This window comes from Ammospiza nelsoni, chromosome 4, assembly GCF_027579445.1.
Source record: "Ammospiza nelsoni isolate bAmmNel1 chromosome 4, bAmmNel1.pri, whole genome shotgun sequence".
NCBI lineage: Eukaryota > Metazoa > Chordata > Aves > Passeriformes > Passerellidae > Ammospiza > Ammospiza nelsoni.
The window spans coordinates 17,077,267-17,097,888 of NC_080636.1; the positions used below are offsets into that span (position 1 = coordinate 17,077,267).

Genomic DNA, 20,622 nt, shown 5'->3' on the forward strand with positions numbered 1-20,622 from the left:
CTCAGGTCAAACCATACAGGCCAAATCTAGCAGGACATTTGGTTTAGTTATTATTCTGTTTTCCTGATTCACAGAACAGGAAGCATTAATCCACCCCAAAACAGACTTGCAAGACAGGGGTCAGACTTAAATAAAAATCTATTTTCTTGGCTAATGGCCACATCATATCTCCTTGTTTCTATTTTCTCTTGAGATCAGTGAGAATGAATCTCAATGTGTTGAAAAGCTCATTGTGTTAAAAACATGGCTTTACTGTACACCTCCTAATGCCTAGTGCTCATGTCTGGTTTTGGCTACTCCCAGACAGTCCAAATAAATCAGTAGGACTCAACCAGGGAAGGAGAGTGTGAATTTAGCTTATCAAGTACTTCCAGAAAGGCCCCTACTTCATTTTTCATTCTGCAAAGCATGTGCATGCCAGTGTTTTGGCCACATTCAGTTGGATATTTTCTCTAGGGGAAACAAAGTTCTTTCAGGTAATGGTTATTGTGTATTTGGACTAATCACATATACATACAATAAATTGTCCTCAGGTGCAGTGAGAAAACAGATATCAGCTCTACCTAGAATCCACCCAATATTCATATTGCCTCTTTAGCTAAATGTAATTTACACTTGAACAAATATTGTACAACATGAGAATATTTTGAACAGTAAAACTGCAAGTGAAAGGGTCAAAATCTTATATTCCTTTGTAAGATCATAAATCAAACACATAATATATAATGGTGTGTTGCTGATGTAAATTCTTTGGGATTTTTTTTGTTCCAGAAAATATAGTATTTGTGAATAATGCAGCAGAGGTGAATGCATACACTTCATTGTTTTATTATGTATATATCATTATGTATATAGTGCTGATTAAAAAAAAGAATAGGCATTTCCACTAAAACTATGCAGTGTTTTTGCAGTGTGGTTATAAAAAAACAAGTCTGTGATGTGAATATTTTCTCCAAATTATACTTTATCCTCAGGAAGCAGTGGAGAAAGAAATAAGTATTTTATCTTTCACTAGAAAGTTTGATACCAAATACCTACACCACCAGGGCTTGTGCAGTTTGGAGGACATGCGTGAGAAGGTGTGGAGTGGAATGTGGGTTCTGTTCTCAGCTCTGCCACAACCTCATGGGTGGGGTTTGAATCAATCTCTACCTCTACTTCCATGGTGGTGTAGACACCTACATTTTAAAAATGGCTTTCAGTGTCCATGGTGCTTTTATGAAGCACTATCACCTGAATTGGCTTTCACTGCTCTCCCAATTACTTGTGTGTCTGAGCTCTAAGGTGCTTTCCATACCTAATTTTACAGCTGCCTGGAGATGTAATAATTCATTTTTCTACAGACAGCAGCAGAAGATTTTGGAGCACTCACCTAAGGTCACGTGAGAAGACTGTGGCAGCAGAGATGCTCTTGTGTATAACTCAGTCACAAACCACAGCACCATGCTTCTAGATATTCCTGAGAGTTTTTGAGTACACTAATATATTTGACCAACTATCTAAAATGGTTAGGACCACATTTTTTTGCTTTTCATGGCAAGCAGGATGAAACCTTTAATTCAGTTGTGAATCCTGTTGCCATCATCTGGCTCTTATGTGTACAAGATCAAACTACAGGAAAATGCTCTGCGTGGGGCTAATTTGAAAATATCTAATATTCTAATCCAAGTAAAGTATACTTGCATTAATAGTTATTAATAGACAGTTGAATCTGCGCAAAGGAATGAATTGAAGGTTTATTTGAGTATGACTAAATGGAAAGAAACAATATTTATATGTATATATACAACACATTGCTGAAATTAACAGGCATCCATTGCTGTAATACCATAACATGAAAGAGGTGTCATAAATGCTGATTTGTTTTCTCTCTTAGTTAGCAAAATGTCTGGTTTATTCCATATTCCCTCTTAGTTTTGAATCAATGGTGACGTTTTAAGGGATGAAGGTGGGAGATGAGGGAGGGCAAATTATAATACTTGATTTTTCCAAACTGAGGGAAATCAAAGAAACTGGAAAGAAACTCTCTCGTGGTGCTGTTCATAAGTTTAACCATGGGTTTACTTGCATGAAAAATTACCTGAGGACAATACAAACAAATTTTGTTTTCTGAAAATAGTTCATATTCCTATACTCAAATTCTGAGACAATTATATTACCAAAGTATGATAATAAAATGAAAGAAGTGCTCAAAGAGTTGGAAAATATTTTTTTTCCTCTGTAAAAGAAAGTATTCTCTTGAGAATTGAAGTATTTTCTCTTGAGTAAAGGAAGCTATTTTCAAAAGAGTAATAGTCATATTACTGACACTGAAGAAAATGTCCTTCTGCCAGCCATACCATTATCTCAGTGGGGCTTTGCACTAGAAAAATGTCATTAGCTACAGCACCAGGCACCACAAGAAAAAGACATGCCATGTTTTGGAGGACAAGAATTTAATACTCCTGATGTCCTTGTTGCACAGAGGAAATGGCAGTGTTTGAACTTAATATTTTCAACATTGGAAAATGACAGAGGTCATAATGAGGTGTAATTCTTCTCAGAGTAAGTGGTGATATTTTGGCATTGAATTTTCACCAGAAAAGACACAAAAAGCACATACAGAACATGAAAAAAAAATTGAGATGAACAAAATTAGCCCCTAATTTTGAGAGTGTGAGATTAAGAACCTCTGAGGAAAACAGCTGGGGTGTATGGCTAATGTAGTACCAAGGTGGCAGTGAACTCAGCTCAGCCTTTCACTGTTATCAGGGAGGTGCTGCTCTGTCCTAGATGGGAATGCTGCTTGAAGCACTTTAGTTTTACTCAGCAAATTTGGTATTAGTCTCAGCTGCAAAGTAGCCCATTTTTTATTCTGTCCTAATATTCCAAAGGAAGAACTTCCTCAGTTTGTGAATCTGCAGTGTTGGGAGTATGTTTGAATGATCAAAAGAGACTGAATTGTCTCTCTTCAGTGAATTATCCCTTTCCAGAGAGCCACAGTGGCTGCAAGCCTTGCTCATTTAGATGCAGGCTCAGGCATGTTTACATATTTCCTCAGTAATTTAAAATTTGTTTTATTTTCTCTTGCAAAAAATGCATTACAATAATTGTACCTTAATTTAAATAAGGCTCATGGGACTGTTAGTTATAGAAAAAAATTGGGTTTTTTTTAATGAAGATGTGAAAATGTAACATCTCAATTTCTATTCAAGTTAAACATAGAAATTAAGAAAATTTGATCAATTGTTGCATGTATGATTTTTAACCACTTATTTAGTTTACTAGTAATCCATCTTCAACTCCATGTTCCAGTGCTTCATTTGATAATATCATTTGTATGGAAGTCAAATTTACAAATAATCTAATTAAAAAATTGAGGTTGTTCTAGTCATTCAGAGCAATAAACACAGGGAAGATGAAGTGTAGAGAAATAGAAGTTATGTGGACAATAAAAAATATTTTTACATAGCTACAGATAAATGCTTAATCTTAGTTTTACAAAAACAAAATCATTCTTCAAACTGATGTATTTCAAAACATGTCAGATTTCAGAATATAATATAGTCAAGTATTACTGAAATGTGACTTGACTCAAATTGAGATAATTAGAGAATGATTCTACAATTTCTCACTTGTTTTGGCAACTGGACAGCTGAATGACTGCAAGGTAAAGAACAAATTCAAAATAAGTTTTTTTAAGGAAGATTCATGTTAAGTCTTTAGCAAAATAAGCAGAAACATGAGAAAGTTTGAAAACAGAGGAGTGACACAAAAACCCCCAGCATGCTGTGCTGAACTTTTAGGATTATTTTTTTCCCATCAAAGAAATTAATGAGATTAACATGTTGTTTAGGATATTTTCTACACTGTGTTGAATTCCTACCTAAATTAAAGGTCGTCTTAGACAGCCCAGTCATGCATTTGGGAGGGATGAGTGGTAGGCACAGGATTTAAATGGATGTAAGTTTGTGTGGAAGGTGGTTTTGCTAAACTGACTATCTTGTTCATCTGACCTGTACTGGCCAGCAAGAACTACAAGGGATTTTACACTGTAAAGTCTCTCAGCAGAGACCCCAGCTGCAGGTTGCTGGCAGCAATTCTGCTTCTCAAACATCTGGGCAGCCCCAACTCTCTCAGGATTCAGCTCAAAATTTTATTCCAAATTTCCACTTTCCAAGCAGGTTATAAATCCTTTGCAAGGTTATATGTTTTTATTTCAGTATCCGAATTCTAAAGCTGCTTTACTCACCATCTTTGTTTCCTGCAGAACAGAGTCTGCTGCTCTCAGCCCTGTCAGCTCTGGGCTTGATTTGTCTCCAGCAATTACCAGGAAGGTGGTTGCTATGCTGCACTAATGAAAGGAGCAACCATGTTTCCTTGAAGGCAATATAAGCAAGCATAAATAAACAAATTCTTTGTGGTGTTAATAGTGTAAATGAGATATTATTGCAACAGAGCAAGTAAGCTATTAACCCATTTTAGAGGCTTGATAGCTATCAACCTTTCAACTTTCTATGCAGAGCTTAGCTTGAGATGGATAACTCTTTTCCATAAATAATTATATTATGAGTTTTATAGAATTTTCTCCTTCATCTTGATGTATCACATTTTTTGCTGTGTTTGTTCTTGTTACCACATTTTTGGGTGGACATGGCCCAGGTTGCCCAGTGAGGCTGTGGCTGCCCCATCCCTGGAGAGCTCAAGGCCAGGTGGGATGAGGCTTTCTGAAACTGCTCCAGGAAAAGTGGCCCTGCCCATGGCAGGGGGGTTGGAATGAGATAATCTTTAAGGTCCCTTCCAACCCAAACCATTGTATGGTTCTGTGATTTTTCCAGTGATAGTCTGTCTCCACAATTTTGCTAGTTACTGTTACATCTATGACAGGTGCATAAATGAAGGTCCATGGCCAAAGCCAGGAGCATAAATTTTAATTTAAAAAAAATCCTCTTATGTTGCACTGAACCTTGTCTGAACCTTGTCTTCTCTGGTTCACTGAATTTAGCTCTAAGTGTGACTTTTTTTGAGAAGAGACTGTAAAAACTGTATCACACATTGTTGTGTTTGTATTTCAGTGACTTTGCATCAATTTTGTTCAGGATGTTAGAATTTTTTTAAAAACACCGGATATAACAATGAAGATTTGAAGGTCATGCTGTGTTTAAACTCATGTAACACTAATAAAAATGGCATTTCTGAGAAGTGAAATCTCATTCACCCTACCACCAAAGCACTTCAGTGTCTGGAGCAGGCTGTGCTGTCAGATTTTCCCGAAGTGCAAGTAAATCCATTCCACTTCCAACCTAAAATGCAATCTCTCAAAACAAACTTATGCTAAAATTATGAAATAGTCTTACAATGTTAGCATTATGTATTGCATTAAGGTGGGAAACTTTGGTGATCATACTACCTCATCATGGGACAAACTTCCATCACTGTAACAAAATATAGGAATTATCCTGAACAGTGATAATATAAAAATACTAACCATATGTCATTACATATCTGTAGGTAGAGGGTGTTACTTACTTGAATTACTCAGTGTCCTTTTAATAGATCTCAATATTTCTGGAAAATGCTGAGCAGTTATTGCTACTGGCTGCAAAATGCTAACTTTTGCCTTGTTACTTGGTTAGGACAGAGATATATTTCTGTTTGGATATACTGGGCACTGAAGACATTGGTCCAAGTTGAATTGGGGAACAAAATGAATGCAACATATTTTAAAGCAAACTTCTTCTTTGCTAGCTATTAAGTATGTTTGGTGTTTAAAGAGGAAAAATGGAATACCACATTGTAAAAAGACATTAGTTGGACACACTGTAATTTCTTTTCCTATCTGATGTCTGATTCTGACTTAGCACACTACAAACTATTTTCCTTTTCTTCTCTCCTTTATTTTGCAGTTAACTTTGACCACTTTCAAATATTGCGGGCTATTGGGAAAGGGAGTTTTGGAAAGGTAAGAATCAACCTATTTTTAGCAGTTAAATGTCTAATAGGGAATACCTTTGTGTTTTGCTGGCTTGATTATGGTAAAAGAACATAGGTTTTGTAGCCTTTTCCTTCTTAAGGACATCTGACCACCAGTATGAACTGTCTCTTCATTAAATTATTTCTGTTATAATCTATTTGCTAAAATAATTTAAGCAAAAGTTATTATAATAATTAATTATCCCAAATGGACATTAACAGAATTTAGAAATCTCTCCTGGAATCAAAAATCAACAAAAAGGTAGGAGCAGACTACTTCTTTAGACAGTCCACCAAAGTGATCTTGTTCTTAATTCCCTGAGCTTGTGTCTTTAAAATAATTGCAGTATTTTAAAGGTATTTTACATAGAATAAATCCTCTTGGCACTGTGTAAACTGACATACAATATAATTATGAGCACCGAGTAAATGTTTGTTCAATTCAACAGGATTTTTCTGAAACAGAAAGATTAATGGTTTGTTTACACTTGAGTAGACAACATTTCTTTCCTATAAATAGTGATTATAACAAGGTTTTACATTTATAATACAAAGCCACATAGCCACATATAATACAAATACAAGGCCACAAAGTCAGAGAAAATACTATTTAAAAAACTATTAGAAACCATTTCTCACAGGAATAGATCTGAGGGTGAAATATAACTGGTAGTTGATCAGGTGACTGATGGAACAACAGCTGTCTAAATCTTGATTTCAATGATTCCTGAGTAAATGCCAGCTCAGTGCTCGTGAGGCACTTCTGTAGCCATGCATTAAGAACACACAAAGGATTTTGCTGGTTCTTGGCCTCCGTGCAGAACAATGACTTTAATTTTAGAGAGGCCAGATATACTTGCAGAACAGCATGGTCCCTCATGGCACAGTCCTTTTTCAATTCAGTAGTTTTCAGCAGAAACTGTCTTTGAGGTCAATAGGAGTATATCCTGCTCGGGCAAAAAAGTGCTTATAAACCCCTTAAAATCAGGGCAGCAGAGATCTGTGATTGTTTATTATCACAGTACAGAGGTGGAATACTAAGTCAAACTAAATGAAGGTCAAGAGTGCAAGTTATGTACAGGAAAAAAAGTTAAAGACATGTCCAAATCATGTTGACCCTCACAAAGGAAAAGCTAGTTAGATCAGAGTTCAGCATTTTTGGTTTCAAATTGCCTACTTCTGAATTCACTTGGCAAATTTTTAATATTCAAATAAAACTTGTTTCATCAAAATTTCTAACTTGGCTTCTTCCAATGTACATGGAATCACTAGTAACTGGAATATGCTAAGCATAACTAGTGTAAAGTTCTTCCACAAACAAACAAACCAACAATAAATAAAAAATCAATCAATCAAACAAACAAACAAACAAGCAATTTCCTGGTATTTATGAAGACCAAAGCATAAGCAAAGAGCTGCCTTTACCTGCTTGGCAAAGCAAGGTCACTGAAGCCAGAAGGGCTCCTTTCAGACTAGTGCCCTGCACGTCACTCGGGTACCACTGATCCGTGCCCTGTGTGTGCCTCTTTGGGAGTGCAGCAGACAGTGCACCAGCTCTGTGCCAGGTGTGTCTGCACAGGTAATGCTCCAGGCAGGTCTGCATGTGCCCAGGAGTGTGGGAACTCCATGTGCTCCATGACTGGCCACACACATTCTGCCACAGCCGGCCCATCAATTGGCTTGAACAAAAGAACAGCCAGCTCACACAGAAGCTGTGGCTGAGATGGTCCTGGCAGGCTCAGACCTCACCTCCTTCATCTGCCCCTAAAAAGGGGAACCTGAGCTCTCGAAGGACACCTTTGGAATGACCAAAGGTGCTCTTTGTTTCCAGAAAAAGGAGCATGCTGGTGGTTTCTCTTCTCTCCACAAGCATTTCCTACCCTCCTCAATACTGCTGTGGTGTATCTTTTCCTGAAAAATATTCAACAGTGTCTAGGAGACAGTACCTGCTGTTAAGACGTCCCTAAGAAGGATTGGGTACAGAGGCAGCAGCTGAAAGCAGGTGGCCACGTAGAAAAGACAAGAACTTGAGATACAAAATATTTGGTACCAAATGGCCTAGGAGTTCCTGTGACGGAAAATGTTGTGACTGTGGATTGAAAAGGCCAAAGGCAAGGCAGGGAGCTGATTTCTGACACCAGCTGTGGGGACAGATCCCAGGTGATGAGGAAGCCATGGAGGAGCTGAGGTGCTGAGCATCACCTTGAGCTCTGTGCACACGAGTGAGCTGAGCAGCACAGGGGCTCTGCCATACCAGAATCCTCCTGCAGCAATACCCTGCTCAGGTTGCCGCAGCAACCAGAGTAATTTAAGAAATATTGAGAGAGAGAGACACAGGGATATTGTACCAAGAGCAATAAAATAAAAAAATAGAGTATGTCTTAAAACATCCTATTTCTCTCAGAAAACAGAAAAGGCCACAGAGGAGCCATAAAGGAAGCAGGCAGTTTAGGAAAGCGTGGCACTGAACGTGGTGTTATACACTGCAAGGTGCTAAAGCACAGCAGACCCTGAGCAGTAAACACCCTGCAATAGAGATTAACAGCCTTGCATCCTTTTTGGACATTTTCTGCTGCCAGGTACTTCCAGAAGGACAATAATAGGAAAAGTTGCCAGCAACGAGGCTTCTAAATGAACAATAAAGGCAGGACTGACTCACAGAGACAGACATTTGAAATGGTGACTGATTTACCATGTTGTGCTTTTGGCTATGTTTTAATAGGTCATTTTAAAATGGGCTTCTTTCTTTCCCTTGCCCATGGAAGGAAAAACAACGTGATTTGTCAGAAGCCTGTACTCATTTGGGAAAAAGAAACCTGTTACACCAAGAGACTTTCCTGTTGCATTTGACAACTGTAAAAAAGGATTTAAGTTTGGAGGGAACTCATACTTTAAACATTTTCTCTCTCATACAACTCCATTTTCACCAATACAGATTCCCCAAAGCAGGGAACCATACTCATATAAACCTGAACCTTATAAACAAGAACCATACTCATGTAAACCTGTAAAAAACTAGATATTTCTAGAAATATCATAGAAACATTCACCAGTTTCCTGAGTGCCATGGAGAAGAGTGGATTAAAACCAACCGAGCCTTCATAAAACAGGCTTGTTTTATTTTCCTGCATGATGTGAAAGGCTGAGGACTCTTTTGCAAGGGCAGAGACAGTAGAAACAGGGATATATGATATGTTAGAAGTGCTGTCTCCTGCTTAATCTGGCTATTTTTTTTTCAATATTGTTATCTGTAGAGCTATCACTCTTCTCAAACAAAATATTGCAAAAAATTATATATTTGAAGATCATCCAATAAGTACAAAGCCAATAAGGATTGAAATACAAGAATTCTCATTGTCCTTTACTGCAACAATAACCACATAATTGTAGGGTTACTGCTGCACAATAATTTGTATTCAGGTGCAACAACTAGTTCTCAGAGATATTATAGTACCAATTTTCTCTGACTTCTCTGTTCGTTGGAGCAGTTATGTTAAACTAACATCCTTAAATTGAATTCAAATTATAATTTCAAGGTACAAACTCTCTCCTGTTTGTCTAAGATGCTGAGACACAAGACTAAGTTCTGATGAATTTGGTTGAATAAAACAGTGACTTCCTGTGATGAAGTAAAATTGAAATTACAGTGGTGTAAACCAGATGGGAGCCCAGAATCATGTCAGCACTGATTGAGGGTACTTTAGTAAATAGTATGCAAAATACTTCAGAAAAAAATATGCTTCTACCCTAAAAGCAACATAACACACCACTGCAGAATATTAATATTGTTTGACAGTATTATGACCTGTTTTTTAGCTTGAGTTAATATGAAAGGATACTAAGCAGATGCTTTGGCTGCTCCAGATGTCATGCTTTGCTCAGGGGAATCTGGGAATGAATCTCCCTCTTTAAAGGAAACCCCCTGGCAGCCTAAAGACATCCATTCTCCAGCCTCTTTGAGTAAATCTTGCCAGCTCTTCTTGCAGGCTAAGACTATGAGAACCAATTTTTCAGAGCACATGGGTAGGACATACGAGGGAGCAATATTTCAGGCAGATGCTCCACAGCAGGTTCATCAATTCCCATCTGGAGTGCACCTGATTTCTGTCTTGTAGCCCTCTGTGTTGGGTGAGTGCCACAGCCCCTCTGCTGGGCTGGGGCTCCTCATGGCAGCCAAAGCCGCCCCATCTCATCCATGGTGTGAGATGTAAAATACCGTACAGCAGCATGGGTGAGGGAGCACCCCAGCTGCCAGCTCTCCACCCAGCAGTGGCCTCATGCAAACGTTCTTCTGGCTGTGGGTTTGCCTCCCTCCTCTTTCATCACCTGTTGTGAAACCGCATCTTGTGGCAGTCTGAGAGGTCTAAGTACTCCTGTGCCAAATTTAGACCAGAATTCACACTAAGTGCACCTTGTTCTTTCCACACCATGCACACAGCAGCTGTAAGTCTCTTCTAGTGGGAAACAGGAAAAATCTGTGTTTTGCAGCAAGTCTGATATTTCAGCCGTCTCTATCTTTTCTCTGGGAAGAACTTTGTTGAAGCTACCCATGGTTGCTCTCTGCCAAGCATGATGCAGCTTCCTTCAGCAAGCTTCTCTGTTTTCTGCATGTGAAATCAGAGGAAATCCAAGAAGGTAGTTTAGAAGTGGGCCACAGCACATGTTGCTCTGGAAAAATGAAGCTTAGCCCTGCAGCCATAATCTATTGGTTTCCTTCCCCAGATTCTGAGGGAAAGTGGCCCCAAGTCACTGTCTGGTCAAATTTCTTCTAACCTGATAGGTTTTAAGGCAACTCACTGTTACCTTCTACCAGGAATAACAAAAGACACCACCCTGTGATAACAACTAAGTTACATTAAAAAAAAAAAAACTTTAGAAAGGGAAGTGAGATTTTTAAAAATAGCACTCTACCATTCCAGAGAAAATTAGTGGGGTTCATAATGCCTGCCTTTAAATATGTACCACACAGATGCCTATATCCAAACTGGTAATCTACAACCTCTTTAGGGGACATTAGAGGGAAACCATTCCAGGTACAGAGATAGTCCCCTGTGCCTCTTTAGATCCACACCTTATGGAGGTGGCTGCCTGTCCTTCTCTACTGACTATGAAGCAGAATAGTTGAGTTCAGAACACATATTTGCTCTGAATCATCACACTGTCTGGCCTTTGGTAAATGATATTCACAGAAAAATGGAAAGAGTGTGAGTGTCACAGGCTTCCATACTGATACATGTAAATAAGGCATTTCTGCACAGAATTTCATCATAATGAGTCATCACAGAATTTTTTTGTTGAGGTTCCAGAGCACCTGTTTATCCCTATTTTAAATTGCTCCTTTGGAACAAAAAACCCCCCAGCTTAAACATTTCCCATTCAGACTGTACATATGACAAGGCTCAAGGGCTTTTCCTTTCTTTCTTGCTTTAGTGGAAAGTTTCAATCCATTGCTGTCCTGCTCAGGAGAAGAGCTGACAGCCAGCAGGTAGAAGTGCCAGGGAGGATCTCCAATACCATCCAGCGCTGTCATAGCAATGTCAGGCATTTTTCACAATAACATCAACACGGATGCAGATTGTGTTTCTTGATTTTTAGTAGGAAGTAGCTTCATTACATTCATTAAAACCCTATTGATTTTGTAACCATGTTAAAGGATTTGTGTAGGTACACATTGCTAGAAAATGTTTACTATCATTCTGCTCTGAAGCTGTGTGTTAGGCAAGCTTCTACCAACAACAGAAGGTCTGTTTCAGCTGTGCTGAACACCCTTGTCTTTACTGCCAGGTAAGAGAGCTGAGTGCCTTCTGGAGTCCCAGCAGCATTGCAAAACTGGTTTACATTGCATATTTTGGTGCTGCATATGATCTTGATTTGCCACATTGGTCAAAGCTGTAATTCTCAAACCCATTCTCTCAGCAGTCTCTCACATCAATCCTTCAATAGGGAGGCTTTTAATGTAACGGACTAGGAGGTTTCTGCAAACACCTAACTCTTGGCCAAGTTGTACGTGAAAATCATGGTGCAAACTAATGTACATGGCTTAATTTATGGACTTAGGTTCTGAGCTAAAATCCCCAAATGTTGCACTTTATAATGTGACTTGCTAAATTGGACTCTCCACATATTCTAAGACAGGATGTCAGGATTTGCCCCTGAAAATTCTTCTTATGCTTTTGAAGGACCTGTGGGAGCTTGGAAAATTCGTTTTCATCCCTACTTTTCCCACTCAGTTTCAGCTCAATCCCATTTGCTGCTTTTTCTTCCCCCAAAAGGCCAAACATAATTCCCCATTGTTCCACAGCCAGGCTTCTTTCCATATAAATGTGAACCTTTAGTTATCTTAAGAGCATCAACAATTTTCAGATCTTTCGTAACAGTCCAAGGTGAAAAATGAAACAAAACTTCTGTACTCAGCATTGTGCAACAATTAATGGGCTCAAAACAAAATGTCACTATCCCTGATTTCCCTAATAGCAGAACATTTCCTGATACTAGGAAAGGTAATTAGAAACACTGCTTAATCATGCCTTATCATTATAGGTTAAAGGTAATCTATTAACTCCTCTATTTGGAGTAGATTTGTGCTCAAGGACACACTTTAGGAAAATAGAGTTTCAGAGAAATAAACATGGTTTGACTTCACTGGCCTTGTTCCTCCCAGTTTCAGCTGTGGGAAGTTGCCTTAGTTACTCCTGATTGTTCCTAAATATTGGGTGCATAAATTTCTTAAACTTTTGTCAGTCACAAAGGATTTCTTTTTGGCTGCCACTGTGTTGTAATCTGATACCTTAACATGAATTTATGAGGGCATAGTATAATTTTTTGTGTGTAAAATATGGGAGCATGTATGTGTATGTATTTAAATATACAAATAAAAAAATAATGCCCAGACCAAGTGAAACCTTTGAACTTAGACACTGCAGACCCGGGGTACCTAAACCAGATGTTTCCAGTACATTCAGAACAATTGTGTATTTCTCTGCTGCCAAAAATTGTACTTAACATGATACTTGGTTGTGGTGCTTGTGCCAGTCTCCAGCTCCATTCTCAAGGTAAAATACCATGACAAAAAGAAATCCAGAATTCCTATGGAAGTTCTCTTGACTAAGATTTTCTTCATGCATTTGCATTATTTGGCATTGGTGAAAAAAAAGAGAAAGTAAAAGCATAGACATTTACTGCCAGAGACTAAATCATTGTAATGGTCTCTTGTGAATTCAGAAATATTATGATGAATACCTGTATAAAAATTCTTTTCCTTTCAACAGTAATTAAGGGAGCATAATTCTGATATTTAGATGAAATATTGAGCCTTGGGAACACAGGCAAGGTTTATGATGCAATAATCAAGATGTGAGTATTGACTTGTGGGAATGAGGACAATGACTGAGCATTTTCCTAGGCAGGAGGCAGTAATTTCTCTGAATAATTAAATAGCCTGTGATTTCAGCCATTGCAGCATATTACTCTCAGCTTTACCATGTAAGTTCTGAAAGTTATGATATTTTTCTGGGTCCCCATTTCCTCTTATACAGGGTTGGGTTGGGTTTTTGTTAATTTTTAATTAGAATCTATTACAAAGAATCCTGCAGAGCTGTGAAGTGAACTTACTGAATGTGTTAGTTGTAATATCCAGATCTGAATTATTGAAATATCATTAAAGACCTCTTTTTTCCAAAGTCACAATTGAATACACTTTCTCAAGGTGTCAAAATTTTTCTTTTACTTTGCTGCCAATTAGGTGTGCATTGTACAGAAGAGAGACACCAAGAAAATGTATGCCATGAAGTACATGAATAAACAGAAATGCATTGAGAGAGATGAAGTCCGCAATGTTTTCCGGGAGCTGCAGATAATGCAAGGCCTGGAACATCCCTTCCTGGTCAATCTGTGGTAAGAAAATCATTAAAATGCTTTCATAGAGCTCTCATTTTCTCCTTGTTGCTGAATCAGTTCAGAATATGGAAGGCTGGAAAGCTGAAAACAACAAAAGATTTTTGGTGACTTCCTTTGTTAAAGGTATTAGGTTTCACAGGGAGTTTTATTTTTCATTAATATTTTTAAGGTGTCTTTTTTAATTGAAATATTAAAATATCATATTCATCTGTTAATTTGTGCTTTGGTTTCTCTCCAAATTTTTACAATACTGTGTTGAAATGTGTTGTCCTGTCCCATTTGTTTTTGACAATACCTGGACTAAATCTCTCTAATAAAGCTGTGGAATAGCAAATACAACCATTTCTTTTTTAAGTCGATTCAGAGAAAATTCAAAACTCAATTACTTTCTAAAAATTACTGCCACAGGACAACAGAAAAGTGCCTTTTTGTCACCTGGAATTTCCCTTATCTTCTCCATTCTAGACACTGAATCTTTTGGCCACACATGATTGTGAGAAAATGCTGGTCAAAAATTGACTGGCTTTGACTACACCAGCAGCTTAAAATATTTGCTGGCTCTTATGCAGTGTGATAATACCTGCTGCCTTCTGTAGTGATAGTAGTAATGGGATGCAGGGTTTTGCTCCTTATCTAATGACCTGCATCATTCAGAAAATGAAAAGGTGGAGGGGACATAAACCATTACAATATGAAAATTATTCAGTCCGTGAATAGCTTGATTGGCTGCAGATGGTTAGAGTGCACATTGATCTTGTGTTTTGTGAGTTTTAGCTGTCTTACTTGAGGTCACTGCCCAACTACAGTGTTCTGCCCATCCCTTAGCTCACTCCTGGTGCCAGGTTAGCACCTTTCACAAATTAAAAGCCAAATTGTGTTCTGTCTTGAGCGAAAACAGCTTTAGTATAATTGCACTCTGATAGAAAGCATTTAAACCCAAAATTGATTCCAGATTAGGTCCAAAAGGAGCTAATTATATAAATACATATGTGCTCTTCACTTTATATGAATGATCTGAGCTAATCTAATTCCTTGTTGAAGGCTTTAAAAAATACATCATTGTTACTGCAATACAAAACTTTCCCAGTATATTTTCCAAGGTTCCAGCAAGCTGTAGTCTTGGGATCTCTTTACCAAAGATATGGTGTGTGTATATATATATATGTGTGTGTATATATATATATATATCTGTGCTTAGGAGGCTGTGGAGTTCTCTGTTATGTATTTATCTACCTTTTTTGAAATCCCACAAAGTTTTATTCTTCATCAGGAGCTGTGGAAGTTTCCACTGTGTAACTAGACACTGCACAGAAACAGTCATAGGTTAATGTGATCTGAGAGATAAACATAGCAGTGCTGAAAGACTGAAGATCAAATATTTATTGTGAAACAAAAAGAATGCTAGATTCCCATTACTGAGTAATACTCAGATGATATATATTCTTTTTCCTTTTCTTTTTCCATGCCGAAGATTAAACTTGAAATAAGCAATACCTTAAAATGCACTGGGCATTATGATGCCTTTTATCCTTCCTACACTTCTAAAATACCATCACAGGATATCAAGACTCAGATGTTATATTATATGTGTGTATGAGAAATGCAGAAAATGAAAGAGAAATATAGTACTCTAGAGTTACAAAACATTTCAGGCAAACAGGACACTATTCAAGATGCTTCAGTGAAATATATAAAACAATGTTTTATATTTGATGTCACTAGCAATGGTTGCAGTTGACCAATCCATCTACAAGCTCTGATCTCTTCACTCTCCTGACTGGGGACTGGACTGAGGAAATGTCATGAAGTTGAGGTAGAGAAGGTTGAGGTTGGGTATCAGGAAAAGGTTCCTCACCCAGAGAAAGGTTGGGCACTGGAACAGCTCCCCAGGGAAGGGGTCACAGCTCCAGCCTGACAGAGCTCAAGAAGCATTTGGACAATGCTCTCAGGCACATGGTGTGACTCTTGGGGTGTCCTGTGTAGGGCCTGGAGTTGGACTCATTGATCCCTGTTGACCCCTTCCAACTCAGGGTGTTCAGTGGTTCTGTGATTTTGTATGAGGCTCTACTGACATTTAGGAACTTGATACAATTTGAATTGTAGAAATTTTAAAAAAATACTTTCATTGACCCTTATTATTTTGACCTGAAGTGCTCACCTCAAACACTTCATATTCAAATGTCTGGTGATTCAAAGATCGGACTCCAGAGTGAGCTACTGAACTGCTGGAGAATCTGTATTTCACCCTGGGACAGCAAAGGGAAATCTTGAGCCCGAACCTTCCCAAATTAATCTAGTCTACCCTGAATAACTCTTTCCTTGTATCAGGCTTAAAATATGTTTCTATAAAAAATTACCCTTGAACAATCCTAAATTAATTTAAATTAACTTGTGATGTACTTTTGGAGTGTCTACACTTGCAGGCTACAGTAGAATTTTCCAGACCTCTGACTTCTCTGTCTCAAATTTCAGCTGAATTTCAGGATATTCTACACATTATCTTCAAATAATGACTTTAGTTATTGAGCTGCAACAAAGACAAAGAACAAAAATCATAAATGATCCATGAATAATGGTCACATCTGTTCAAGCCGTATGAAGCTTTTAAACATATTAATTATATTTCATTTATTTAATATTTGAAACTAAATTTTTATTTCTACCATGGGAAAAGGAACACTGCAAGTATGAATGGAATAGTCGTTAAATATGTTTTTCCCAGAAATAATTTCTTAAAATAACATTTTCATTGATTGTTGGTGAACTAGAAATCTGTTTAATGTATTTCTACTTGCAGTTTAGATACAATAATGATTTACATCAAATTACATTATATTTACAAGTTATATTAGATGATTGGCATGAATCTATGAGTTTTCCTTCTAAGAGTCAATTCCTGACGCACTAATGGAAGGAAACAGTTGAATCTGCATTTCTTCTGTAGTAGTTGCAGCTAAATTAGTTTCATTTTTCAGAGTTGGATTTTGCTGTTTTGTTGATTGCACTGTAAATGTAACAGGGACTGTAACAGGAATGACTAAGCCTAGATTGTTTCAGAAAGTGGAATATCAATCTAAGAAGGAGCAGTATTGTCATGGTGTATGGGGAATATGACAACTTCAGCTTGTTTAAATGCCAAAGTTCTTTTGGCCTGGTCTCTCTTTCCAGGCTTTATCACACTTTCTTAGGGTTCATATCAGTTTTTAGAAATCCTGTCTAAGGTACGGTTTTGGTGACTAAAATCCTGAAATTAAAATATTTTTATTTTTCATGAAGTATCATTTTCTGTAAAAAAAAAATTTCAGTGTCCTATTTTTTTCATTGTGGTGTTTCTGCAGTGATGAATTGAAATTAAACCCTACATCTTTCAATTTAAAATGTCAAATCCTAAATCAATATTGAAAATTATATTTGGAGGAAATTCCATCATGACAAGCTTTCCATGAGTTTGTGGTACTTTCCCTGATCTGAGCAGCTGATTTGCCATAGTTTATCATCTGGATTTCAAAATAAAATTAAAATAGTAATAAATATCCTAACAACTCCTTGAACATATTAATCTTTCTTTGAGAAATTACATCACCAAAAATAAAAGCTGGCAGTTTAAGAAACAAACATGAATACTGGAAAGTCCCTTCATTTTTCATGATGACTGAAGAAAGTAATGAGATGTGTGTATACAACCCTTCATCAGTTAAATTCTAGTGGAGATAAAAAGAAGAGGAAAGAAGGTAAATGTTCTGTGGTGGGTGGTTCTGCTGCATCTATCACTGACCACAGCCTACACAAGAATACAGAGAAGCTCATATAAAACAAGGGTAGCATCTCAACTCTGAAAGATCTCTATTAAACCTTTTGAGGCTCATGCATCTTCTCTGAGCTTTATTAAATTTGACTTCACAATCTCAACTTATAAATTACATTATTTGAAGTATGAGCTGTCTTTCAAAACATCTGACACAGAAGGCATCATTCGTTTGTAAATGCTCATAAAAGCTTGGAGGATAACAGTGTTTTTCAGGAAGGGTTTTGGGTTGATTTATAATCTTCATTTTAGAAATGAAATTGAATAAATGCTTAAAGCCACTTTTATCACCATTAGAGGCATTTCTGATAACAGAGAAGATGAATGGGCTGCAGAAATGTCAGCTGCCAACTTGGTCCCACCTTGAGTCTGTTCCTCTCTAATATTTAGCACTTTCTCCATGTTCATCCTTCCCCAGATATCTGAGTGTCCCCTGGCCAAGATGAGTGATGTTTCTGAACGTATTCATTTTTTAAATACATTTCTTACAACATGCATTAAGACTGAGCCAGGAGCAGGGTTACTTGCCAGGTACCAGTGCAGGCAGATTTGGCATTATGTGGCTTGTCCTCAATCATGGAGAGATATTTGAAGCATCCCCTGGCTGCTCTGAAAACAACATGGCTTACCACAAAAGACAGATTTTTTTTTTCTCAAAAAAATCATGTATCAAAGGGGTTTCTAAGCTGATGAGGACCTGAAAAACGTGAAAAAAAAAAATTGAACCCTTTCTCAAAAGTTTTGAAACATTGATCTTATTTTTAATAGCCTTGCAAAATTTTTTTAACCTGCCAGAACATTTTCTAAAGCAATGGAGGGAGAAGGATAACCATTTTCTTTTTTCAGCTTATAGGTAATTTTCCTGGTATAGACAAAATAGTATGTTTGATTTATTTAACAAGCCGTGAAGAAGTTTTAGCTGCATTCTCTGAGTGGCTATACACTGTGATGTATTTTTCTGTTCACTTATCAGTCTATGGAACTGCATGTGTTCCATGACAGAAGTACATTACTGTTGCAGCTACAGTAAGACTAAATCTCAAATCCAGTGAAAACTGAAGAACACACATTGCAGTAAAAACGTTCATGCACTTCTCAGTTCATCTAATACCCCAATATATCTTCAAAAGAAAGAGGAAGTAAAAAAAAAAGGATTCTGGAGTCAAGAAATTCTTTGTTCCGTCTCAAGTGTTGGGTGGGTTGCTCAATGTACACATATATACAGACACACAACTGGAAATTAGCACTTCCCTGTGAAAGCTGCTCTTTCTAGAGTATTTTGGGAGCAAGGTCACCTTGGACTGCCCCATGGCATGGCTTTGCTCCTCAGGCTGGTATCAAAATGTGCATAAATCTACAAACTTAGGGAAGCAAGAACACCTCACCAAATGTGCTGGGTGGAAATGAAGATGAAGATGACCAACCAAGGAACACCAATTACCTATCAGAGACCAAGGCAATGAGAGAAGGTGGTTTAGGTCCATCTCAGGTGACCTTGTTTAGTGGCTGTGGTCTTGCGGCTGCTTAACTTGCCTTGATATAGGTGGTCTAAAGACTCTACGAGGGGATTGAAAATTTCTTTTCTGACGTGTGTTGTGACTGGTTTTCTGACTTCATGAGACACTACAATAATGGTTGTGACTAAAGAGAATAATTGCACTGTTTTTGGAAGAGAAGAGTTGTGTTCTTCGGGCTAGACCAGGCTGGGTGTTTGCAATTGGCCTGACAGCCCTGTGGGCAGTAAGAAGTTCTGATGAAAAGGAAAGGTAAACTGTACTGATGTCCATCTGTCCCTGTCATATTTTCTGAAAAATCCCTTTGCCAGGATTTCTTCTCCGGGGAAGATGAGAAGCCTCAGGGAAAAATCAATATTATCTCATTTGCTTCTCCCTGTTTTGCTGCTTTGGAATGTGGCTGGGGATTGTTTACCAACAGGTGCATGTTTGATTGGTTTAATGGGAATTGTTTTTACTTAATGACCAATCACCATCAGCTGTGTCGGACTCTGAGGAGTCAAGCACAAGTTTCTTATGATCATTCTTATTAAGCCTTCTGATGTATCATTTATCTTTCTTTAGTATAGTTTTGGTAGAATAGAATAGAATAGAATAGAATAGAATAGAATAGAATAGATCAGCTTTCTGAGAACATGGAGATTCACTCATCTCTCACCTCATCCTGGGGACCTCGCAAACTCAACATCTGTCTTCATAGTATGTGTTGGATTCAAAAAATTCCTGACTCACATTTTCAGTTTTCCTGGAGAGTAATGAAGGTGCTTAATGATCTTTGCTCTCTGGTTTATGACTTGGAGCAGCTGGGTACAACCAGAGAGCAAAGACTTCAGTGTCATCCTCATTGGCTATGTCTATACCAGTAACTTAAAACTAGGCGTCCTCTCTGGGCTCTCAAACCCAATATTTCACATTACAAAGTGTTTCTAGGCTCACTCCCAGCCTCGCTGTGGATGGGGCATCAGCACCATCCCAGAGGAGCCCAGGTGCAGCCAGGCTGTTCCCAGCAGGAAGGAAACCTGCACACCCTGTGCCTGGGTTTGGGAGCTGACCAGGAACAGAATTTTCTGTTCTGCTTGGTCTCAGTGCATTTGGGCAACAGCCACTGCTGTGTTTATTGATGCAATTGTGTTTCTTTTGTGAATTTAGCTGAGGTCATGAATGCCAGGCTTGTAATCCTGGTCCTTTCCAGATATTTGACAGTGTCTAAGTTTCTTTTCCAGCCAAGAAAAGATTGTAAATCAAGGGGGGAAGATATATTTAGCATCTTGCACAGATCTTAGATGGGTGAATTATTTTTGCTAGAGATGAAGCAAAGGGTGAGTGGATTTCTCAAATAGCTAGATTAATTCATCACTGCATTAATGTAAATCTGAAATAGGTGAAGATATTGAAAAAGACTGAAAAAAATTTATGTTCTCCAGAGACTTAGAAGAGATAATGATGGAGGAAAAA

The 20,622-nt window shown here is 37.9% G+C and overlaps 1 protein-coding gene across 1 annotated transcript in view; it reads left to right on the forward strand.

Moving 5' to 3' along the window:
• Positions 1 to 20,622, forward strand: part of STK32B (serine/threonine kinase 32B) — a 157,485-nt gene that overhangs the window by 22,714 nt on the left and 114,149 nt on the right. Inside the window, exons 2-3 of the mRNA XM_059470995.1 lie at positions 5,886 to 5,941; positions 13,694 to 13,845. Of these exons, the coding sequence (XP_059326978.1) occupies positions 5,886 to 5,941; positions 13,694 to 13,845 (208 nt within the window). The remainder of the gene's footprint in view (positions 1 to 5,885; positions 5,942 to 13,693; positions 13,846 to 20,622) is intronic.